The 24407-nt window shown below is 54.8% G+C and overlaps 6 protein-coding genes across 6 annotated transcripts; 3 read left to right on the top strand and 3 right to left on the bottom strand.

Annotated features, from left to right (window-relative positions):
* Positions 1 to 1773: 1773 nt before the first annotated feature.
* UMAG_04676 (uncharacterized protein) lies at positions 1774 to 5244 on the top strand (the record flags this gene model as incomplete). The annotated part of the gene is made up of 1 exon (XM_011392646.1): positions 1774 to 5244. The coding sequence occupies one exon, from the start codon at positions 1774 to 1776 to the stop codon at positions 5242 to 5244; it is 3471 nt and encodes a 1156-aa protein (XP_011390948.1).
* Positions 5245 to 5751: 507 nt separating this feature from the next.
* On the top strand, positions 5752 to 6957 carry UMAG_11761 (exosome non-catalytic core subunit RRP4; the record flags this gene model as incomplete). Its single annotated transcript, XM_011392700.1, has 1 exon — positions 5752 to 6957. The coding sequence occupies one exon, from the start codon at positions 5752 to 5754 to the stop codon at positions 6955 to 6957; it is 1206 nt and encodes a 401-aa protein (XP_011391002.1).
* A 183-nt stretch (positions 6958 to 7140) lies between these two features.
* Positions 7141 to 12800, bottom strand: UMAG_04674 (uncharacterized protein; the record flags this gene model as incomplete). Its single annotated transcript, XM_011392645.1, has 2 exons — positions 7141 to 7459; positions 7561 to 12800. 2 exons carry the CDS (start codon positions 12798 to 12800, stop codon positions 7141 to 7143), a joined length of 5559 nt encoding a protein of 1852 aa, XP_011390947.1.
* An 878-nt stretch (positions 12801 to 13678) lies between these two features.
* Positions 13679 to 15925, bottom strand: UMAG_04673 (uncharacterized protein; the record flags this gene model as incomplete). Its single annotated transcript, XM_011392644.1, has 1 exon — positions 13679 to 15925. One exon carries the CDS (start codon positions 15923 to 15925, stop codon positions 13679 to 13681), a length of 2247 nt encoding a protein of 748 aa, XP_011390946.1.
* A 673-nt stretch (positions 15926 to 16598) lies between these two features.
* UMAG_04672 (uncharacterized protein) lies at positions 16599 to 17602 on the top strand (the record flags this gene model as incomplete). The annotated part of the gene is made up of 3 exons (XM_011392643.1): positions 16599 to 16718; positions 16809 to 16928; positions 17018 to 17602. The coding sequence occupies 3 exons, from the start codon at positions 16599 to 16601 to the stop codon at positions 17600 to 17602; spliced, it is 825 nt and encodes a 274-aa protein (XP_011390945.1).
* A 147-nt stretch (positions 17603 to 17749) lies between these two features.
* UMAG_04671 (uncharacterized protein) lies at positions 17750 to 23761 on the bottom strand (the record flags this gene model as incomplete). The annotated part of the gene is made up of 1 exon (XM_011392642.1): positions 17750 to 23761. One exon carries the CDS (start codon positions 23759 to 23761, stop codon positions 17750 to 17752), a length of 6012 nt encoding a protein of 2003 aa, XP_011390944.1.
* Between the last annotated feature and the right edge of the window lie 646 nt (positions 23762 to 24407).

Raw genomic sequence — 24407 nt, 5'->3', positions numbered from 1 at the left:
TAAGTAGGAGAGGTGAGCCAATGCCGGATTTGCGTCGCTCGAACGGTGATTGACGACGAGATGACGAAGGTCTTTGGTTGAAGGTGAGGATGCGTGTGAGGTAAAGTGCAGACAGTGCAGACAGTGGTGTTTAGGATTCGAAAGGGATGAGCATGTGTAGAATGTATGCAGTTCCTGGTTGATTCACGATTGGCTGTGAGCATGGTCTGATCATCCAGCCTCGAGCCAAGTTCCAGACTCGTGACTGTGACTGTAGAGGCACGAGACTGTGCCCAAACCAGCAAACTAACTTTACCCAGCTGTGGGCGTCAATTGTCAATCACGAATTATCAAAATATCAGTAACTATATAAACACAACAAAAAAAAAAAAAAAAAGGGAAAGGTAAAGGAACAAGAAAAAGAATAAGTCGTGAGTTAGAAAAGAGGGTAAATCGTGAATAGTTACACGAAAGTCACGGGTGTCAAGTTGTGAGTGTTGGATTCATTCACGATCATCCCATCCCATTTAGCCGTAAACTCGGCAAATAAAGCGAGCAGCCGGTCGATTCGAGTCCAATCACGAATCACGAATATCTGTCCTTGCTCGCTCGCTCGCTTGCTTCACTTTGTACGACGCTTCCTTCACACCAACGCTGTAGGAACGCATCCCACCATCACGACCCAATCATGAAAGCTAACGTCACCTCCCGCGATGCTTGCCATCAGATCGTGACAACGCTCAAGTAAATCGGCGGTTGATGCATAGTGACACGCGCTCACTGTTAGACTGACAGCTTTGAGAATGTCGAACGATCATCCTGATAATACAAGCCTAGCAGCTGAGTGTAGCCTGACACTCACTCGCTCCTGACTGGCACCGCTTTTCGCGCCGAGCCAGGTGGTCTTGGCCGTTGTTGCTCAGAAAGAAGCCCAGACAGGGCGCCTAACATCAAGTATCAGTTAACATCAAGTATCAGCATGTCGTCCATGCAATTTGCCGGTACGAGCCAGGACTTGTCGAAATTGGCCAACACTCCAAGTCGTGAGTCGAGACTAGATGGCTTCAATTTCTTCCAACACCTCGTGTCTGTACTGTACTCGTGACTGTATATACTACTAACACGAGAGGCTCGTCGCGACATGTTATGATAATGTTAATCGTGTTCTTTTATTAGCACAACGGGAGTTGGGCCGCGTCCCGCGTCCCGCGTCTTTGGCTGTCACGTGCTGCAAGCGCTGCTCATTCGCAGGCGTCGCGGGTCAAGTAAGACTGTGCTATCAACGCGAAAGCACAGACGCGAACAAAATCGTCATCGTCATCGTCAATCTTGGATCGTGAATCGTGAATCGCGAATCGTCAATCGCGAATCACAACGTGCGAAATCGAAATTGGGTTTTAGTTCTTCTGCCATGCTCTTCACATCATGAATGAATGGTGGAGGACGCTACTAGCCATTCCCTCCCTCCCTTCCTTTCTCTTGTCTATCTCTTTCTCTCTCTGTCCTACCCACTACGTGCACTCTGTTCATCAAATCAACAGTTCGCGGCAAGGGTGTTTTTTCTCGGCACGCAACGCCAAGAACCGCGGTGCCATTCTGTGATTGGTCGACTCAGCCTTCTCCGAACGACCTCACCTTGCCTCAGCCGCCACTTGCCAATCTGCCTCCATCAGGCGACCAACTGACTCAGTACCATTCCTCACCATATCACAAACTTGTCTCGATGCATCGCTGCACATCCACGTAGCTCCTAGCGACGAGCCTGTCTCGCATTGAAAAGGTCGCACTCCAAATATGAAGACATCACACAGCAGCAACAAGCTCGTCAAGCCAGTCACAACTTTATCGCAACCCAATCAACTCGCGCTAGCCTCCACCTCTCGAGCCACGCTGCCCATGGTCGATAGCTCCACCCTCGCACTGCCAAGCATTCAACCTGGCGACCCTGACACACAATCAAACACCAATCGTCTCCTTCCTCCGCTCAACCCAGGCGCCATGTCAACATCCTCCGAGCAATCCTCTACCTCGACCGCTTTGGCCTCAAAGTCCAAAATTTTCCTCAAGAGCACGTCTCCTGATGTACCCTTGCACATTCACCTGCCGCGTGAGCTCTCTCATTCACTCACAAAAAAGCTTCAGATCACCATCAAAGCTCACGGTGGAGTCGTCGAACCACGCCTTGGTAAAGCCCACTTGATCGTCGTTGATCCACACCTCGCAACCGTCTCCAAGAAGCTGCTTCGAGACGCCAACCAGATGGGTCAGCCCATCCCCGTTGTCATGCCCGACTATATCCTCGACTCTGCTGCTCAAGCCCAACTGCTCGATTCTCTCGATCCCAAGTACAAGTACGATCCACCTCTCTCGCACCCTTCCCCACAAGCACAAGCCAGTTCCACGCCTGCTCCTCGCGCCCCCAATGGTCGCAACCCATTCACCGAATCCGATCGTCAAGCAATGGTTTTCTACTTTGTCGACAAGCCAGAATCGTCTTGGAGCCTCAACGCCGCTGCCAGAGAGCTTGCAGTTCGTCACCCTACCCATACCCATCAGAGCTTTCAGACTTACCTACAAAGCAACTTTGACACAGGCTGGAATCTCAAGCAGCAAGTCCTCGTCGCACGCCGCAAAGCCCTCGAAGACGCTCCATCCGAACTTCAAGCTCGCATCCTCAGATCCCAATACACAGCCCCACCCGGTCTCCATGAGCAGTCCGAACAATCCGCTCCCTCTGATGGGTGGCCCTGCGCATCGCCCGAGCCCCAATCAGAACCACAAGAGGAAACCCAGCCAAGCATACCCTCTCAAAACGATCTCTACCCACAGCCTGTCCAACAAGCCTCGAGCCAGCCAGACGACGACGATCAAGATCTGCTAATACGCCAACCCAATCCGGGCACATCACTCAACAGTGTCGACAAGAACCCCACCAGCTTATTCCGAGGTTTCGAGTCGCCTCTCTCGGAGGAATCAGATCCTCTCACCGAGCCTCCTCTCTCCAACCTGCTCACACAGAGTCGAGCATCGCCTTCCGTCGACGAGGAATCCGATCCACAGCAGTATTCTCCCACCATCCTGGACCGTATCCAACGTGCCACTTCGTTGCGTCCTAGCGCCTCACAAAAACTAAATCAAGACCGTCGCCGAAATTCCGAATCTAGCAGCTACTCTGATTCCCCACACCAACGCTCCGAGCGACACGAACCTCCTTCACAGCCCGCCAAAAAAACGCAAACTTTGTATGATCAAGCGTCAAAGGACATGTTGATAAATGCGCTTGTCGATCTGGTCTTCGAAAAGGGAAGAAACCTGTCGCGTTCGGCTCAAAATCGCATCCTAAATAGACCGACCTCAAAGTTTTGGGAGGATTTGAGCGCCGCTCACCCCAATCACACATCTCAAGGATGGCGAAAGCACTTTGAAAGGAATCGTCCCCTCTACAAACGCATCGCTAGCATCATGATTACTGAACGGCAACAAGGTGATGACTCAGGTCAAGAAGACGGCACCAGCCACGTAGAGAGTGAAGACGAGCTTGCGACAGGCTCACAAAGCAGAGAACAGCCAAATGCTGCCAACGAGCCCACTTCTTTACCAAGCGATACAGTAGCTATCGAGAAAGCTGCCGACCAGCATTCTGCCAACCAACCGTCCGGCCAACAGAACCCAGAGAGCCAGAAGGAGCCTGAGACAGCGTCACAAAGCAGGGAACGGCCAGATGCCGCGAACGAGCCCACTTCTTTACCAAGCGATACAGTAGCTATCGAGAAAGCTGCCGACCAGCATTCTTCCAACCAGCCGTCCGGCCAACAGGACCCAGAGAGCCAGCAGGAGCCTGAGACAGCGTCACAAAGCAGGGAACGGCCAGATGCTGCGAACGAGCCCACTTCTGCACCAAGCGATGCAGTAGCCATCGAGAAAGCTGCCGACCAGCATCCTCGCGACCAACGATCTGTCGCAGAGCGCTCCACGCCGGAGCACCAACCAGTGACACTACCGCCCCCGATGGAGGATCGAGACGAGGTCGAAAATTCGATTCAAGACGCAAATCTTTTGGCAGAGCCCTCTCCCTCTGACAGAGGACAAATTGAAGTTCCACTGCTGCCACCTTCTATTGCTGGTAATGCAGGTGTAAAGGACTTGGAATTATCAAAGGCTGATTCGAATCATGGCCAGAGCGTCTACCCGACCAGCTCATCAGCAAAGTTACTGCCGCTATCAGCTTCGCTCAAAGGGCACTTGGTTGCGCCTCGTTCCAATGATGTGGTAGAGGCGGGTACACCTGTGCTCGCCCAGCACCGCGATGCTCCTTTCTACGACTTCACCATGGATAGCGATGAGGAGCAACACGCTCTCAAGGCTCGTTCGCGGCCATCGCTTCCGAACATGCAATCTCATCAGCAAACAGTCCCACCAAAGTTGCAGCAGCCGCTCATCTCCTCTGATCGTGTCTTGGGTCACTTTGCAACGCCATCCCGAAACCAAAGGCCCGCAGCAACTCGCCACGCCTCGCTATCTCTACATCCAGGTCTACATCCAGGTCAGGACGACGAGTTGGCACTTTCTGAGAAAACGACAAGCAATCTCTCCGCCGCATCTTTTTCTGCACTGCGTGGGCGCTGGCCGACTGCAGAGCCTTTCGTTGTTACCCAATCGTCAAGTTCAAGTGCCAGTCGCTTGGATCGTGCACCGATGCTCAGCACCAACCATGCCACTGAAGTGACGACATCACACCTGCAGGATGGACAGCCGTCACGACAGCTGTCGAGCCTGAGTCCCTTGCCTGAGGCTACCGCTACGAGTCTAGCACCGGCACTCAGCCGAACGAATCGATCGAATCCTCAGTTTGAGGCTGCGCGCCTACGATACCGTGCTGACGCCGAGACGTTCCGTAAGGATTTCGACCTGAATCGGCAACAGTGCAAGGATCTGCTCGTGCGGTTCAACGGAAACATCAAGGTTGCACGCAACTTCATTGACAACTGGATGGACAGCATGCAAGATACGTACGACGTCGGAGCAGCGTTAGCACTCGAATACCTCAAAACCTCGCGCGGAGACTTCGAACAAGCCGAGAATTTCCTCAGACTCGCAAACACGACACGCTTCAGCAGCACACCAAGTCGTTCCGCCGAGCTATCGCGAAGTCATCCCGCTTCGATCAGCCCGCAAAAGCGGCGCAGCGGCAACAACGACTACAGCCCTACTCGTGCTTATGACTTGAAACGTCGACGCGAGTCCTTAAAGCGAGTCCGTGGATAGGCGCTTGATTTGCTCCTCCTCTAAAGCGGATGTTCGCCCGCACGTGTACGATCAAACTTTGTACCAACATGTCTGTTAAAGTCACCTTGTTTTGTACGGTATAGTGGCTGTCTTTTTGCATTGAATCTCATCCATGCTTCGCACCAACTATGAATCGCCCAAACGTCGGATGGAATGCACAATCACGAATCGTGAATCGTGAATCGTGAATGTTGGCTCGGCGCTGCAGAAGATGAGCTGGGATCGGGATCAGGCCCCGATCGGAGACGAGACGGCTGATCGCACGCGAACGCTGGTGAATGAGTGGAGGCGGCGCTTGGAAATTTTGAGTCTCGAAATTCGTGAAGGTGCATCGTTCACGCCTGGTGAATTTGACAAGATGCTCAAAATCGCATCATCAGGCTCTTCTTGGCTGTACACCATCAGCAGCTAGATGATCATCGCGTATCTCGCAAGCGGTCTCGTTACAGAACGACAACAAGCACCATCGTGGATGAAGGAGAGAAGATGTCTGGAGCAGACGCATTGCCGGCGTTTGTGATTCACGCCACCAGCTCACGGCCATCGACATGGAACAGCAAGACAACATTATCGCAGCGTCGATTGGAAGGATGCAATACGCCATCGCGGCTGGTGCACTACTCGGGAGAAACACATCCGGCATCGTCGTCTTGGCGTCTTTCTCGCTACGCTCCAACGTTCACAAAGGATGATATGGATGTGGAACACGACGAGATGGATGCAGACGATGGTGAGATGGGAGATGTACGAATTGCGGTGACTGGTGGCAGCATTGCGTCTTCGCATGTGTTTATGAAGGGTCACGGTACGTTTTTGTCAGCGGACACGGACGAGATTCTGTCTTCGATGTGTGGGACGGTGGAACGCGTCAACAAGCTGATATCTGTGCGCCCGGCGCGCTCGCGGTATGCGGCTGAAGTGGGAGATCTGGTGATCGGTCGGATCACCGAAGTGGGTCCGAAACGCTGGAAGGTCGATATCAACGCTAAGACCGACTCTGCACTTCAACTGTCGTCGATCAATCTTCCTGGGGGGATTCAACGCCGAAAGATCGAGAGTGACGAGTTGCAGATGCGAAGTTTTTTCCAGGAAAACGACCTACTGGTTGCCGAAGTGCAAATGATGTTTCAGGACAACTCGTCGGCTCTGCACACACGTTCGCTTCGCTATGGCAAGCTGAGGAACGGCATCCTGGTCACTGTTTCTCCAAACCTGATCCAACGTCTGAAATCTCACTTTGTCCATCTCAAGCACGACGAGTTGCAGCTGGACGTCGACCTCGTCATCGGCCTCAACGGCTACATCTGGATCGCCAAGCACTTTGCCTACACTCAGCCGTCCAACTCGTCCACAACCGCAACTGCCCCTGCCTCTGCATCTGCAGCCGATCAAACAGGCCTCGCAGGCTCCGGAATCGGCATGGACATCGATGCCACCTACTCGGACCAAAACGACGCGGACCTCTCAATCAGCCTCCGTCGTCAGATCCAACGCGTCGCAAAGTGCATCCACATCCTCAACACCTACCACCACCCCATCTCCGACACCTCGATCCTCGACCTCATCCACATCTCAGTCGTCTACATCGGCCCCATCCTCCAGCACCAAGAACAGCAAGACTGGCACAAGCTCCCCAGTCTCACCTCGCTCATGGTCCAACAGCTGCAATCCGCATCATCCCTCACAAGCTAGATCCCTTCCATCCTCACCACGCCCAATATGCAGTACAATCCACCGTTTAGCCGTGTTCAAATCCTGACTCGCAGCCTCTGGTATAATTCACCATTCCGAACTAAGTTAACTGGAGTTACAATTTCCTGAAACGCCAAGTTCACCTCTTCAAAAACCACAGCCTGAAAGCTGTACGATAAAATATCAGATGCGCTCAACACCAGCAGAAGCGCAAAGCTCCTTATACTCCGCCGAGTGTTTGCAAAGCTTCTTGAAAAATGCGCTTTCGTCCGTGTCCGACTTGGAGAGCAATTCTTTCGGGCTTCCGCATTCGACTAATTGGCCGTTCTGCATGACCAGAATCCTGTCATAGTCGATCACGCTTTTGAGACGATGCGCTATGCAGATGACGATCGAGTCTTTGAGCGCTGTGTGCATGACTCGTTGCACCATGGCATCCGTGTGCATGTCGGTCGATGAGGTAGCTTCGTCCAAGATGAGGATTCGCGTCGAGCGCAGCAGACTGTGTAGTCAAGAGCCAAACCATCGTACAAGGGCGAAACACGTCAGCGTGCGTCAGTGAGTCAAGCAATGGTAATGGTGCTACAGGCTTGCAGTACTTACGATCGCGCGAGTGAGAGAAGCTGCGCTTGGCCAGCAGAAAAGTTAGCACCGCCTGAAGAGACGCGTGTATCGAGCCTCAGTCGCATACTCGAGCCTAGAGGCAGCTTCGCATGCGCTCCAGCGTCGGTCCCCGATAGATCAACCAGTTGATCTTGATCATCGTCGCTGTCGTCGCGACTGCCCGTCGGCGAAGCGAGCCCAACCTTGACAAGTGCATCGACCACTTCTGCATCCCCATGTTCGTTGAAAGGGTCCAGATTGTCTCGGACCGTGCCAGAGAACAGCACCGGATCCTGCATGACTATGCTCAGTCGACTACGCAGTTGCTGAAGGGGAATCGTCTTGATATCGATATCATCCACCAAGATTCGACCGCCACTCAGCTCGACCGCCCGGAACAGGCTCGACGCCAGGCTGCTCTTGCCGCTTCCTGTTCGTCCGATGATGCCCACCTTTTCTCCAGGCTTGACATCGAAGCTTACCCCTTTGAGCACGTCAGGCAAATCGTCAGCGTACCGCAATCTCACATTATCAAAGACAATGCGCCCACGAGCCGACGGCCATGCGGCCGGAACGAGCCGGGTCGAATATCCAGCTACGATTTGGTCGTTTTCTTCGCGCGGCATCTGTTGATATTCTGCAACTCGTTCGAGCGAGTTGAAGCTGTTGGCCAGATTCTTGAAGTCGTTGACAAGGTAGTACGCCAATTGACACAGGAGTTGCGCCGACGACAGGGCCAGACCCGCCGAACCTGGTGACACGGCGCCCGACAGAGCCAGCAGAGTGACTACAAAGACTGAAACGCCACCCAAGATCTGCGACCGAAAGCTGAGCCACACTTCCATGGTGCAAACAGCCCACCACAGCGATTGATACAGATCGACTGCATCCAGCATGGATTCGAGCAAGCGCGGTTCCGCACCAAATGCTCGAATCGTGACGATGCCGGACAACGCCTGCTGAAAGTGTCCGTAGATAGGCGAGGTCGAGGTTGCTTCGATCCTCTGCATATCCCGCGTGCATGCGAGAAACCCGCCTACCAGCCAAGGACCCAGTAAGACCAGCAAGCAACTAGGCACCAAGAACGCGGGAACAATCACGACACAGATCAAAAAGTAGGCGGCCATCGAAAAGGCGTTGTTGCCAAGGTTCATGATCGACTGCGGCAAGACGTTGTCGATGCAGTCCATGTCCGTTCCGAAGCGGTTCATGATTCGACCCGCAGGAGTGACGTCGAACCATCGAAGCGGGGCACGCATAACGTTGGCCAAGAGGGTCGCAAACAAATTCTGCGATGCTCGAACCGAAGCAACGTAGAAGCAGACAGCCCTAGAGCTGTTGAACAGAATGACCGCAAAGCCACTCAAGCCATAGACGGCCAAGTAGAAGCCAGCGTGTCCTTCAGCTGGGGGCAAGTCAAATGGAAGGCGAGAGGGCATCATCGTCATCATGAAGGACGAAAGTGAATGCAGAGCATAGGTTTTATAAGCCTCGCCCCAGACCTTGAGCCAATACTGGCCGAACGACTCGGACAGACGCAGCAGCAGCAGAAATAAGACCAGAACTGCCCAAATGCGAAGCGAAGACGCTTGCAGGTATGTTTGGTAAGAAACCCAGCTGACGGCCCCTTCTCTGCGCTTTTCCTCCTGGTGCAAAAGACGCGGAGTTTGAGCTCCTGACGCAAGCTCCATCGAACGCTTCGGTGTGACCGCCAATGTCAGGCCATCATTTGAAGCTGCACCAGCCGCATCTTTGTCAGGAGAGAGACCGGACAGATGAGCAGATTCCTTCGAGTCAGCATCGCGATCCACAGCCCCTGCCTCTGCCCGAGCACCACGTGATTTGTCTTTTCCATTGTGGCGTGAAGAGGGGACCAGACCTTTCGCTTGCAATTCGGCAGGTTTCCCTTGATGCAGAATTCGTCCGTTATGCATACTGATCACCAATGCCGCGTGATCGACCAAAAGGTGCACATGGTGGGTGACCATGACGATCCGACGACGTCTGGCAATGGGTCCCAAAATTGCGTTCTTCACGATATGGCTCTGCACGCGTGCGTCGACGGCTGATAGGACATCGTCGAGAAGGACAGTGTTGGAGCGCGCGTACAAAGCACGAGCGAGCGAGATACGCGCCTTTTGCCCACCGGATACAGTGTGTGAGCCGATGTTTGTCAAGTCACCATCGTCCATCGAGTCAAGGTCGTTTTGAAGCGCACAAGCCTGGATACACAACTTGTACCTGACCTCGTCAAAGGCAGTGCCAAAGAGAATGTTGTCCCGCACAGATCTGCCGGCTTCGAGCCATGGCAGTTGATTTGCATAACTGAAAAGACTGTTGCCATGCTTGTCAAACTTGTTGCGAACAACGGTGCCTTCTTTCGATTCGAGCATCTCGCCCAGGATGGCTGCGAGCAAGCTGCTCTTGCCTGAGGCAGTCGGTCCGATGATTAGCGTGAGTTTTTCGGCGGGGAAGCTGACGTCGATGTCGCGAAGGCTAAAGCTAGAATAGTGCGGATCGCTCGCAGAAGCTTCGTCGGTCCTATCGTCACCTGGCTCAGGGCGCATAGTTGTCTGTGTATTGTGCCAAAAGAAACTGCAGCCTTTGATCGCAAGCTCGCTGGCATACATATCACTCGTCATCTGGATCCCGTTATCGGCTCCGTCGACATATTGGTCCTTACTTCTGTCTGGTGGTGATGAGCGCTGCCTGGAGAGCTGACTGACAGCTTCCTCGACCTCTTGCTCGTTGAGAAACGATTCAAGTCGCTGGATGCTGACCATAGCGATCAGACCTCCCATCAAGAAGCCGGGAATAGCATTGAGAGGTGGTCGTATCATGGTGAAGAGAGCGATGGCAGTGAACGCAGTCGAAACAGTAAGCTCCTCTCCCGCCACCTTGACGTAGAAGAAGAAGCTGACCAGTGTGACGAGGACAGGAATCACGGTCCAAAGCAGCTCAAAGAGAAACGTCATGACGCGCGACCAGATCAGTTTGTGGATCTCTTTACGTCGAGCCGATGCTACGCGCTCCTCCCATTGCGGCTCGACACCTTGGATCTTGACGAAGCGCATGGCGTCGATGAGCTCGGTCATTAGGCCCATGCGTTCATCACGCGCTGAACTGTATTCGCGCTGCTTCTTGACGGCAATTTCACCCCACACATAGTTGACGGGAATCGCTGCGACTAGAATACCAAATCCAACCAGTGCGCTCCAGCCCATAAGCTTGTAAAGAAAAATGGCGGCGATGGTGACTTCCAATGGGGCACCGTAAAGCTGATGGAGATCGCAGCCCATGCGCAAGAGGATGTTAACATCCGATGCCATCATGTTGACGATCTTGCCCACGTCAGCGCCCTGCTCGTCCTCATGCTGTTTGAGCCCTTGCGCTCGTTTGCTCTTGCTTTGAGGCGATTGCTGCCAGATCTTGGATCGAAGCGAGTCGAAGGAAACCTGTTTTAGCTTGTTGACGCGGAGTGACGAACTCCAGGATTGCTTCTGGCGCACGTCTCCTCGTCTTTGCGGCTGCAGATACGAATCGTTCGCGGCGATAGCGTTTGCGTCGGCAACAGATGTCCCGTTTTCCGAGCCACTCGGACTGTGAGATACGACAGAGCTTGGTGTGGCACTGTCAGGTTCCGTCTCTACTGAATTCTCAGACATGTCTGGAAGGTCCGCCGATGACGACTTTGTCTGACCGCTGAGGTCTCGCCTCTTGAGCGCTTTCTCAAAGAGAGAGACAACGAGGGTAGACCGCAGTCTTAGACCAACCTGACGAGCGTGGTGGAAATTTTGGAGCTCGGCTAGGAAACGCACCACGGTGAGGCAGAGGCCGATGCATGCGTAGGCAAATGCCCTTTGACGAGGCGTCCACTGCGCACCAGAGGGGCTGTCGCCTTTGTTAGGACTGCTCTCGTGGTGCGTTGCTGCTATCTGAATTTCGTCAAGGATGCTTTTCAGAATGTAGGTGCCGAGGTAGGCAAAGCTCACGCTGATGAGCTTGAAGCAAGCGTCGAGGAGGATATCGTTGGCGTTGGCACGTAGAATGCGGGACAATAGGCGAGGTTTGTAGCCGGCTGCCTCCAGAGGCTGCTCGAGAGCTTTGAATTTGTGATAGAGCAGACGCGTATCGTTGATGGATCGAAGACGCCAAACATCAGTAGGAACAAGCGAGCGCTCTAGAGCCAGCTTCTGGATGGGAGCCATCCATGAATATGAAAGATTCTCGTAGAGGCTGCAGTAATCTTCGGGCGAGGTAGGACAGAGTCGATACTCTACGGCGGCCGAGTGTTGGTGAGAGGGAACTTTAGGGACGGACTCCGTGTGTTGTCGAACACGTTCGCTGAGATCCACGACGGCTTCGTAACCACCTTGTGCGACTGGCATACGCAGACAAATCGATGCAGCATAGATGCAGATGATCGCATTCGTGGCGCTGAGCAGAAGTCGAGCGTTCAGCACGGCATCCAGCTTGGCGGTGGTGGAAGGAGCGGTGAACACGGGCACAAAAGTGAAGAGGTCGATCCAAGCACTGACGTTGAGCGAGAGCAGCAAGGCGACCAGGTCGAAGCTTGGCGTCTGCGGAGGCTGGAGCAGCAATCGAAAAAAGATTGTGATCCAGGCGGTGACTGGAGAAAGGCCACTGAGCACTCGCGACTGTTCGAAGGACGTCACTGTCCAGCCCAAGAGAGCGGCAGATGCTGCTGCCTGAAAAAGACTGATGAAGAGGAGTCGATTGAGGCGTCTGCGCTGCCTTGCGAATCCCCCCATGCCAAACAAGTGGGTCGCGGTGATAGCCGAGATCGTTGCTCCATTTACGTGGATGTTTGTGGTTGGAACAGAATGCTTGAGCGACTCAAGCCGATGGCGTCGTACATCCTCCTCCGTCACGAACGGTGCAAAGTAGTTGAAAACGGAACGAGGGCAGGCAGCACTGCTATCGCCAGGCTTTGTACTGAGAAAGATGTTGCGAGCAGCGCGGAGCAAGCGAGGCGCAACAACAAAGATTGTGCTGACCAGAAGAGGAGAGAGTTGAGCCGCAAAAATAAGTGGGTTGGAGCCTGGTGCGATAGCTACAGCCTGGGTATGCATGCCTGTGGCATCGAAGGATTTGGTGAGTGCGTTTGTTGCATTAGTTGTCAACAAAGAAAGGTTGGTTTGGCGAGCAGCCCATAAGAAGCCGAGCAGACGCACTTCGGCTAGAGCGCCAGGCGGCGCCAGGGTGGGCGATAGCGACATGATGAGCAGGCGCTGTGATCAGCAATGTGGTGGCATGCATGCGCTATTGGTGCGAGCGCGCTGCGCCGGTCTATGTCGAAGCAAGCATGGACGGAAAGGTACTCGCCACAACGATTGCAGAGGGTCGCTAGAGAAGACGGATCGATGAGGACGGCGCTGCTTCCATGAAACGCAGCGTGAGGATATCTGCTGCTGCTGAATGGCGTGGCAATGAACACCAAAGAGGGTGAGGGTGAGGTGTTGATGGAGTCGAGCCGAGTCGAGTCGAAACGAATGCATGTCCAAGCTGGCACCAATCGGGAATCGGCACTTGTTATGGCTTTGTGTGCTTACAACTTTTAAATCGCGGCGTGCGGCTGGCAGACGCGCAATCGTCAATCACGAATAACATCACGAATAACACTGATGGAGTACGCAATCGTGAATGAGCACGGAGAAGAAGCTGAACCCTCATTCGTGATTCACGATTCACGATTCCGGGTTGCATGTTTGTGATTCGTGATTCTTTAGCCGACGTGCCAGACCAAAATGAAAAAGTGAGACATCAGCACTCACCACTCACGACTCAAAGCTGACCACTCACTCGTGACTGACTCTGCTCACGACGTTTCTCACTCACCACTTAGCGGAAACCCGCCAACAGGTCGATTCAAAATTCGTGTTTCGTGATTGATAATCGCCTTGGTGAAATCGAGCTTCAGCTGGCGACGCCAAGAAGCACAAATTCGTGATTCACTTGACGGCTTACAATACGACTGTGTAAGATCATGGACCAACTCGTTCAGCCACGAGGGATCGTCGACTCTCGCAGCTCGGGTTTACCTGAAATACTCAATCAATCCACGGTTGTGATGAGGACATGTTAGCGTGGATTTCCATCAATGAATGACGATGGTGTCGGAACGACTCTTTTTGCGCCGATTTTGTGCTCCACTCGGAGCTGTCGCAGGGTTTGTTGCGATTCGTTTAACGCTTGCTTTCGAACCGGCTGCGGCTATAGCTATTTCGGCGGGCGGTAGAATGTATACGGAAGGAAGCAGGTCCAGCTGCGTATGCAACGAGATGGTCGAAAGTGGATGGCGAAGGAAGCGCGTCGCTTTGGCGCCCGGTTCTAGGTAGACGTTGACGGTGTATGCTGTAGCCGAATAGGTTTGTTGGATCAGTTGCGATTGGATGCCATGCACGATCAAGCGGTCGACAACGTCGCGATGCAGCGTGATCTTGCCCCCAGCAACGGATTGCAAATCTATAACTCCAGCCTTGGCCGCCGCGTTGGAGCCATTCGACTTTGACTTGGGTTTTTCCAAGTGGGTCAGGTTTGGATCCAGATTGAATTTGCCGCCTCCCAGACCGCGAGCTACATCGGATAGGCTGGTCAAAGTGATTCTGCCGCCTTGCCTGCACATCTCGGCCAGAATTGCAAGTAGCTGGAACATCTCTTTGCGTGCATCGATGAGCAGCGTCGAGCGATTACCGGTGCAATTGTCGCATGTGCCGCAGACTTGCTGAGCTTGATCGTCGCCTTTTTCAAACATGTCGGAGAAATACTCTGCAAACAGCTGACGTCGACATCGAGCCGACTGGGCGTACTCGAGCATGGCAGCCAGCTTTTCTCGTCCCGTCGGTTCGCCAGCTACAAGCGAGCTCATACGAATGGCATCCTGTGGACGATAGAACAGAACGCAGTCCGAGTCTTGGCCATCTCGACCCGCCCGTCCGGTTTCCTGATAGTATCCATCGATGGATTTCGAGATGCAGGCGTGAATGACAAAGCGCACGTCGGGCTTGTCGATGCCCATGCCAAACGCGATCGTGGCACAAACCACCTGAATGCGACCTGTGCGCCAATCAGTATGGATCATGTGCTTGCTTGCGTCGTCAAGACCGGCATGGTAGCAGCCTGTGGCTATGCGGCCACTGCTCAACTCACTAAGCGCCTTTGCGGTCGCTTGAGTATCGGCTTGAGAAAGGCAGTAGACGATCCCACTGTGACCAGCGTGATTCTGGAGAATATAGTCGACAATGGCCTCAGCGGCTGCTTTGGTCTGTTGCGGACGCTGCACCACCTTGTAGGCAAGATTGGGGCGGAAGAGTGGAGCTGTAAAGTAGATGGTGCGTTTAGGCGCCGCATTGTCGGGCTCGGTGATGGGTTCAAGATCGATGATTTCAAGAATCTCGTTGAGCACCTTGGGTCCACACGTTGCCGTGAGGCACATGATGGGCACTTTGGGGAACAGTCGTCGAAGCAGCGATAGCTTTGCATAGTCTGGCCTGTAGTCGTGTCCCATCTGTGAGCAGCAGTGCGCCTCATCGATCACGATGCGGGAGAGTCTTGCTTGCTCGTAGGCGCTCTGCAGAGCTGAGAGGCATGTTTTAGACTTTGCGATGCGCTCCGGGGTGACGTAGAGTAGCTTGATACCGTCGTTCTGATGGTAATTCCAGCCTGATGAGCAGGTGGCTTGCTCGATTTCGGAGGTTGTACCGAGTCGTATCTGCTTGAGAATGGCATTCGAACGCTCTCGTGGAGTGGTGCTGCAAAGCAGCTCGGACTGGATACCCACTTGCTGCAAGTGGAGAACTTGATCTGTCATGAGAGAGATCAGAGGCGAGACTACGAGTGTGACGCCACGCCTCAGAATTGCAGGCAGTTGATAGCACAACGACTTTCCGCCTCCTGTCGGCATCACGACTACAGCGTTACGGCCGTCCAGGGCTGCATTGATGACACCCAGCTGACAGAAACGGAAAGAGGGAATACCAAAGACAGACAGTGCAGCGAGCCGAACATCGTCGCTCCAGGAGAAGGAGGTGGTAGTATAGTCGAGACCCAGCTTGCGATCCGAAGCAGAGTTTTCCAATTGCAACGTCTTGAGGTAAGCGTTGTATACTTTACGTCTCTCGCGCACGACAGCATCCTTGAGTCTTTGCAGCTCTGCAATTTGGCGTTGCACGGACTCGGCCTCGGCATCGAGCTCCTCGAGTTTGGCGGCTACCGTTTCGTCATAAATGATATGGTTTTCGTCACATTTGTTGGCAAGAGCATGCATTCCGTTCTGGCTCGAACCAATTCGTTTGGAAGAGACCACCTCGAAATCGTCCTCATCGTTGTCCGAGTCGTCGACCATGACGTGAGCGCGGTGTTGAACCGCTGCGAGGATGCTTCGAATCAAGTGGGAGAGATCATTACAACATCCATTGAAGTATTCACGATGGGCGCACGCAAAGAGATCTCACCTGTTACGCTGATGACCACTCAGCGTGTCGTGGGCAGAGCAGATGATTCACGATTGACAAAGACGAGTTGGTCGGTTGCAAGTCAAGTCGTTTGCAAGTCAAGTCGTGAGTGTGCGCGGCTGAGCATGGAGCCGACGGTGAATTTCTTACTTTTCTTGAATTGTGCACAGTAGTAAATCGTGAATCTTAGAATGAATCGGATTAACTTAGAAGCACGACGAAGCAGTCATAAGTCACAGAGGACAAATTGCACCAAAATCCAAATTATTTTGGCGTCAACACACAGACCGTCAATCACGAATCACGGATTTCGACACGCGACACGAGCGTGGACACGCGAATCTCGGACTTCGGATAGCGGCAAACGTGAAGTTGGACCCTGACCGGCTTCTTGTTTCAAAGCAGCAGCACGGCACAGCACAACGATCAACCACGAACGACAATCGACTAACGACGAACGACGAACAACGATCGGCGAACAACGATCGGCGAACGGCTTGCTTGTCTGTCACATCATCGTTGATCCACAAAGCATCGTTCTTCCTCGTCCCTGCATCGCTCACCATGTCATCTCCACAGCTCGCTCCAGAACGCTCCATCTTTGGCGTCGATCCGCTGGATGATTTTGTCACCATTGTCGGAGATTGGATCTATACAAAAGGAAGAGGCAGATCGAATCTCGAGGTACGTATCCACTAGCTGAAGCTGGATGCGCATTCAATCTATTCTTCACTCACACATCTATTTGCATTGCGTTACATTGCATTGCATCAGATCGAGGCCAAGATCGGTCAGATTATATCGCAGGAGACCGGCGAGAGGATCCACCTGCCGGTGCGCAACGAGACGATTGTGGATCTGAGCCACACCAGGTTCGAGAGTCAAATGAGTGCTGTAAGTCGGTGCGGCTCGCATGCCAAGCTGGATTGTGCAAGATAGGTCTACTGACGCGTTTCGATGGGTCATGTCGTTTGTTGGTGCAGTCGCAACATGCGCACTACAATCGGATCTTGAACTCACTCGCCTTGAGGTCGAGCGAGGGTTCGTACACGGGAGCCAAGATCAGCTATCATCGACGCAAGGAGATCGACTACTTCCATCCTGCGCCCAAAGGCAAAGTGCGCGTCACAAGAGACGCCGAGACGCTCGCTATTAAACCGGACGGCATCATACAGAAACAAAGGATAGCGGATCTAGATATCTACTGTCCATATCGTCTCTTTGACTACCGAATTAGCATCAATGTCGAGTTGCCAGCACCAGAGCCTACCTCCGACCACGTATCTATTCGTGAAAAAAACCGTCTCTCGTACGCACACCAGAACTTCATCGTCGATCTCACCCAGGTCACCCTCCCCGAAAAACCGTCCGACCACATCAACGAACTCGAAATCGAAATTCGCGACGTTGATCAACTCATGCAGGCCGCTGCTCAAGCAAAGTCCATCCCCACCAACACCTCCGCACCATCCAGTCAGGACTGGTCATCTTTCGACGATCAGGTCCTCATCTTTCTCAACAACATTCGCTTGCTCATCAGGAATGCGCCTGCCGACGAACGGCGCTAGTTCAACCCCGCTCCTCACTTTAGCTTTTCTCCCGTGCACAGAGCAGCAGCTTGCGATCCTGACAACACACGAAAACCGAGAAAGTACGAAAAATAAATAGAGATTTCATCAGAGCGTAGAGTCCTCGATCCTAAGGCTCCTGTGACGTTATGTGGCGTGCTCCTCATCCAACGATTCCAATAGCCTTTGCAAGGCTGTTTGCACCACTTGCACCTTCTGCAAAGCGTCCGCATCTGCATTCGCATCCGCATCAGTGTCACGGCCAATGCTATCCAGCACCTTCCTCAACGGCTCCACAAACTTGTCCTTGTAGCCGAGCTCGGTATGCACCCTCTTCACCAGCACCGAATGGCGTTGCTGGATCTCGAGCCAATAGAGCAGCGAGAGCAGGTCCGTAAGTTTGCCGCTCTCCTCAGCCACCGATTCGGCCGAGACGTCTTCCACTGCCAACGTGGGCGGCAACACGGTGATGTTGTTGAGAAGGTCGATGAGCGTCTGGATGAGAAGATCCCCTTGATCATCGGTCCGAGTAGATGGCGTGAGCCACGCAACAAGTGCTTGCCGCAGCAATGACACGCCGCCAGCGCGCATTTGAGCAAAAGGCGAGCTGGTGATCAGCTGCTCGATCAACTGCAGTGCAACCATCTTGTCGCACCAATGCACCAACACATCTGCCAGCAACTTGAACCTCGCAAATCGTGCGCCTGGGCTCGGCGAAATAACGCTCTGCAAAGCCAGCGTCTGTGCCAGGCTTCTAGCCAATTCGGTGGGTAAGAGTCGCTGGTCCGCAGAAGCATCTTGATGAAGCCCGCAAAGACACCATTGCATCCAAAGTAAGCTCGCATCGGCAAGAGCGTCCTCGTTGCCCTCTTCCAGATCTGGCGAAGCTGCCGCTTTCGTCTGTCCGCTGGCTGCCAGCAACGTCACAGGAAGTGCGGCTTCCAACTGCGTTTGCGCCCGCACACCCTTCCATTCCGCTGGACGAACCCTTGCAAAGCCCGAGTAGAGCAGGTGCACGTGCAATACAAATCCCGCAACTCCTAGCGCGCTTAGTGTCTCGCGCGCATCGTTGTCGTCTGGGTTGCGCGACATGCCCGTCAAAGCGTTGGACCAGATGGATCCCAAGTCAACTTCCAGTGACGCAAGCGTCTTGGAGATCTCGGCAAACAAGGCCTCGTTGCATTTCACAGCGCTAGGTGCGCTCTTGCCTGCTGGTGCGTACCGGGGATTTTGCGTGTAAAAGTACTCTTCAGCCAGAGCTGTCTTGGCTCCCGCGAGGTGAGGCAAGCAAACCGTGACACCCTGCAGAAACCTGCTCAACGCTTCGCGAGACGTCTTGCGCACAGGTTCCCGCTCCGAGCCTCCCATGCAACGCGCCTCCCAATCAACCATGATGAGCGCAGTCGAGCAGCATGTCTTGACCGCTTCTTCCGCGAGCTTCTCGGATGCGTGGGCGCTGTGTTCGGCCACAGAAGTGAGCCCCACCATGAGACAATGCGGTAGTCGTGCAAACACCTGTGAGAAGCCCTGCGGCTTCTTGGTGCGGATGCGCGGAAGCACCGTGTTGAGCAAACGCATCAAATAGATGGCCTCGGCCGCCAAACTCCAAATTTGCTCTGTGTCAAGCAGTTCGATAGTGCGAGCCTCGGATTCCAGCATCTCACCACAACGCATGTCGACAGCCATGTAAACCTCGCGCGAGGATGCGTGCTCACCTAACAGATCCACGACCTGTTTCGCGGTGGCAGCCACCTTCGCCGTCTGCCCCGACGAACGGTCCACGAGACCCGTCACGGGCGACATTGCCTTGAACAGGTCAAACGAGATCGAGTCAAGCTCCTGTGCAAAGCGAGCCACATCCTCGGTCTGCAGTTCAAGCAGATAGTCTGCAATCCCAGACGCAGTCGTTTCCAGCTCGGCTGTATTGCGCAAAGTGGCCTCTTGGAGGAGCGCTGATGTCATTGTAGTCAGAGCGACGACTGCCTTGGCCAGATCGAAAGCATTCAAACTCGAAGCATTGACATCGGCATCCGACGTATTGCAGGCCGATCGCGCTGCATCTGGCTTGTCCTGTAGGTCGAGCATTGTCTTTGACTGCGAAGCCCTGGACTGTGACAAGGATTTCTCCGTGTTGGACGGCGAGGACTCCTCCTGAACGACGGCAAAAGCAAGGTTCGAAGAAGCACGCAGACGGGGAGGGTTTGCAGCAAAAGGGATGCCCAAGGCTGGATTTGCGCCCAGACTGCCAGCCGGACCCAGGGATCGACCGCGTGTGTATTGCTCTTGGTCGTCGCTACCGTGCGAGAAAGTACTTCGTGGCACGCTTGCGCCAGTTGGCACATCAACCCAAGTCGGTCGACATGCTTGGCCCGTCTCACCGCTTGTTTCAGCATCTTGACCCTCCGCTACAGCCGCAGGCAGGCCGGAAGCGAGGCGGAGTGATTGCGTCCGATGTCGGCCCTGTGCAGAGCGACGCAGCTTGGATTCAAGTGCGCCAGCAAAAAGGCTTGGATCGGGTTCTCGACCGGGCGTCAAATCTCGGATGCGAAGGTCAGGACTCGTCCACTGCGCAGCATCCTCGTAGTCTGTCTCGGGATCCGGGTTGTAGTCGGTGGTGGTGCCACCGATGCTGAGCGCCTTGCGCACTGCGTCAAGTACACGATGGTCAGTGACATGCACAAAAACCTTGTTGGAGCCACAGCCCTTGTGTGATGTGCTTGGAGCGCGTGCACGGCTCGAGCGGCGCGATCGCGCGCGACTCGTCGATCTCGAGTTCGGCGCCGATCGCGGTGATCCCTTGTCTTGGGCGGATGACTGCATTTCGGCAACACGCAAAAGTTCGGGTGATGTCTCGATGGTGAGGCCAAGGTTGGTGCGTTCGTTTGTGTCTTTGTGATAACGCTCTACAGCGTCCCGCTTCCTGAGTTCCCCGTGCGACACGGCCGGGCTGGATGTGCGACTTGCACGAGGCGTTGTGTGGTTAGAATCAATCATGGCTTTACGTAGTGGATGGATTCCCCTGGCAAATTCGGCGTGATTGCTGTGCAGCTTGGAGAGGCGCGTCAGGCTGTCGGTGCTGATGTCTCTCTGAAGACCTCCGACCTCTCTGTCTGCGCCCACGGCTGAGGATGCGCGGGAGCGGTTTCGATGCGAATGGCTTGCTACGCTCGACGATCGACTGTAGGCGGGTCGTGCAGAGACAAAATTGACCTGTCCGGAGGAGCGTCGAGGGAAACGAAGCACGAGGTAAAAGGTGAGACATTTGACGTCGCCAGTTTTGCCAGTAGCGCTGCCAGATCCGGAAACTGGTGCATCAGCCGGCGTACCTGGTGGGCGGGGCATCCCCCTTGGCTGTAAGCTTTCGGGCTTTGGCGGTGTTGAAAGGCTGCGTCGATTGGCAGGGCGACGACCGAAACTGAGAGCGCTAAAGATGGACTGGACCAGAGACAACGGCTCTTGTTCGTTGGCGCCTTCAGGTGGGTCGACGATCTCGAGAACGCACTCAAAGACATGGATGTGCGAATACGGATCACGCTCGGAGCGTGCTGCCTGTATGGGAAAGGGTGTGCTAGGGGAGAGAGAGGCAGGGGCGTTGGCATCGGTTGGTGCTGAGGACAGTGTGCTGTCGCTGGTACGCGAGCTGGTGTTCAAGAGCGCCGTGTTGTTAAACTCTCGAAACGCGGCCTCAAATGGACCGGGGGTGGGAGGCAGGCTTGTGCTGGAGCTTGTGTCGGGCCAACAGTGATACAAGATTCCGGCGCAGCGCAAGCAATACTTGACGTAGGACAAGATCCTTTGAGCCGGCTGATAGGTGGGGTTGCTGAGCAACAGCGTGGGTGCCGGTGAGAGGTGAGCATCTGGAACGTCCGCGTTGGCCAAGGTAGGCGAAGTGGGTCTCGAATTGATTGGTGTCGTGCGCTTCGAAGCGGACGGAGTGGCACCGCTCGGCAGCAGCGGTGAGGTGAGCGCAGCCTCGGCGGCAGGACCGACAACGAGTGGCAGATTCATCTTGTGTTGTGGTTGCACGGGGATGAAGGTGGTGCTTTTGAACTCTTTGACACCACGATAGGGAGGTTCTTCGGCCGATGTCTCGAGCGCCTTGACCAAGTCCTCAAAGTTGCGCATTCTGCGTTCGCCGTTGACTTGGAGCAACTTACCGACACGATCGCGAAGCTCGGGATCCTTGATGGTCGCGACGGCCCGTTGAGCGCGGATGCTCATGGAGCGCACGCTTGTGTGAGAGGCGCCGATCGGATAACGGATCCCGGTGAGAAGACGGAGCATGGTAATACCGCACGTCCAAGCATCCACCTCGGGGCCCCAGTAATGTACTGTGCCGAGCGGATTGCGGAGCGCGGTGACGATTTCGGGGCAGTGGAATGCGGGACTGCCGCAGCAAGTCGAGAGCTTTGCCTCGCTGCGGCTAAAGTGGGTGGCGAGACCAAAGTCGAGGAGCTTGAGCTGCAGGGTGTCGGGGTGAACGAGGATGTTTTCGGGTTTGATATCACGATGGCAGATCTGAAGCGGATGGTGAATGGCATGTACTGCTGAGAGAAGCTGGTCAAGGACACAATTGGCAACGCCAGTGGGTAGGATGGGAGCGTGCGGCGGTGGCTCGTCGGAACGCATAAGTAGAAGCGCCTCGAGGGTGACGTAGCCATCTAGGTACTCTTCGACGAGGTAAAAGTGGCCTGGGGTACGAATGGTCTCGTAGACGTTTACGAGGTTGGGATGCGGTGGGAGCTCGGCCAAGAGGGTGGGTTCGCGCAGCAGACGGGTTGCTATCAGGGGATGGTGCGGGAAGAGAGGGGTATGCTTAATAGCAAAGAGCTTTGGCTCGCCTGTGGGCCCATGTGGTTTGGAGGCGAGGAAGACGCTGGAGAACTTGCCGCGACCGAGGATCTTGGGGAGTAGGGTATATTCAGAAATGCCTCGGCTGAGCAGTTTGTCGGCGGAAGAGACGGTGACGGGCTCGTGATGGCGGGCCTCGACGTCGTCGAGCGTTGGCAGCACTCGCTCTGCATCCCATTTGCGAGAAACCTTGGCAGACTTGCGCTTGGAGTGGGAGGAGCGGCTGGAGCTGTCGGTGTGGGAAGAGCCGGAGCCGGAGCCGCTGGCGTTGGCGTTGGCATTCACATTGACAGTGGCGTTGGCGCTAGTCGTGAGACTGACGTCGCTCGTTCCAGAGCCCGAGGCAGAGCCAGGCGTTGTGGCTCTGCTCTGACGCCCTTGCGCGCTGGAAGCGCCGGAATGGTGATCATCTGCTTCGTCATCACTGAGAGGAGGGAGCTTGAGCAGGTCAAGCACGGCGCTACCTGCACCGCGGGTCTTTTCCCAAGCTTGCTCCTCGGCCGACTTTGCAGCAGCAGCGGCAGCAGCGGCTTTAAGGCGTTGCTGTTCCTTTTCCAACTCTTCTGGGGAAGCGTGGTGAGATGAAGGCTCAAATTGAGCTGCATAAGAAGGATCATGCGAACGTGCCTGAGGAGGTGCAGCCGACTGGGTTCTAGAGAACCTGTAGGTCTGCGCACGCCGATATGGAGGTTGAGTGGGCGCGGGCATCAGAGCTGAGGCGGACGAATCGGTTGAAGCAGCAGAGGCGGCGGTTTGAGGCGGGGAGGATTTGGTGCTGGCAGCGCCGACGACAGAAGCAAACGTCTTGAGCGTTGCTAGCGAGGAGGAGCGTTTGTGCGCTTTGAGACTGTCGGTGATCTGACGGCGCTCCGAGGAGGTCAGAGTGGAGATGGTTCCACCGGTGGCATCGAGGTTGGCCGTCGAATAGGGGCCCTGGGAAAGAGTGCGAAGCGGAGGAGCTGGTGCTGATGCTGGTGCGGGAGAAGAGGAGCGACTATGCCTGGCGGAAGAGGTTGCAGAGGAGGTACTGGTTTGAAGAGGGGGATCTGGTAGCGCCTGAGAGACTGAAGGAAAGGCGATGGGCTGATGGTGGCGATGTTGTGCGGATGGAACTGCCGAAGGATGTGCTGAGGATGGTTGGGAAGTTGTGTGTTTGGTGGTGGAGATTGTGGCTATCGAAGAAGATGGCTGGTGGGAAGAGGCAGTCTGAGAGGGCAAAGCAGGAAGAAGCTCGCCGACAGGGGAAGGAGGTGCCGAGGAAAGGGCGTTGAAAGCAGGCGGCGGCGACAGCGGTAGAGGAGGCGGCATTTCTGATGTCTGTTCCTGAGGAGCAAGGCTCCGATTCGTGGCTGAGCCAGACGGGTGATGCTGGTTGTGTTGGTTTTGCATAGTCGTGAGTGAGAGAATTAGCTGTGCAGTGTTTGTCTGCGCAAGCGAGGAAGGCTGCGGCGAGAGTAGGCTCAGAGATGCATAAAGGGGACAGTGATTCGGCGCTGCTGTTCGCTGAGACGAGACTCGTATGGCATGGTGCTGTCTGGCTGTGTGCGTGCGTGTGTGTGTGTGTGTGTGTGTGTGTGAGAGAGAGAGAGAGAGCGAGGGCGAGAGCGAGAGCGAGAGAGCGTGTCCGCGAGTGAGTCGGAGAAGGAGACAATCGGAGATTTGGGTCAGGTTGATTGGCAAGTAGGAATGAGTAGTGGCGCCCGGAGCGATAAAGCTTTGACTGGGCAGCTGCTGCGCTGACTAGGACGACGTTGGTGCGACGGTGGAGCGCATCTGTCAAGCGAAACGAGCGCTTGCGAGATCTGGAGCGACGATCCAACCAGGACGGGACAGAGAGAGAGGGAGGCAGAAGGAGAGATTACGGGCAAGGTCGGGAAAATGGCGAGTGTTTGCGCGATAAGCAGCAAGGCCACGAGGAGCAAGAGTGCCAGTGCGTAAAGGAGACGATGTGGGG

Source organism: Mycosarcoma maydis, chromosome 13 (genome assembly GCF_000328475.2).
Source record: "Mycosarcoma maydis chromosome 13, whole genome shotgun sequence".
NCBI classification, from domain to species: domain Eukaryota; kingdom Fungi; phylum Basidiomycota; class Ustilaginomycetes; order Ustilaginales; genus Mycosarcoma; species Mycosarcoma maydis.
This window is presented reverse-complemented; position numbering and strand designations above follow the sequence as displayed.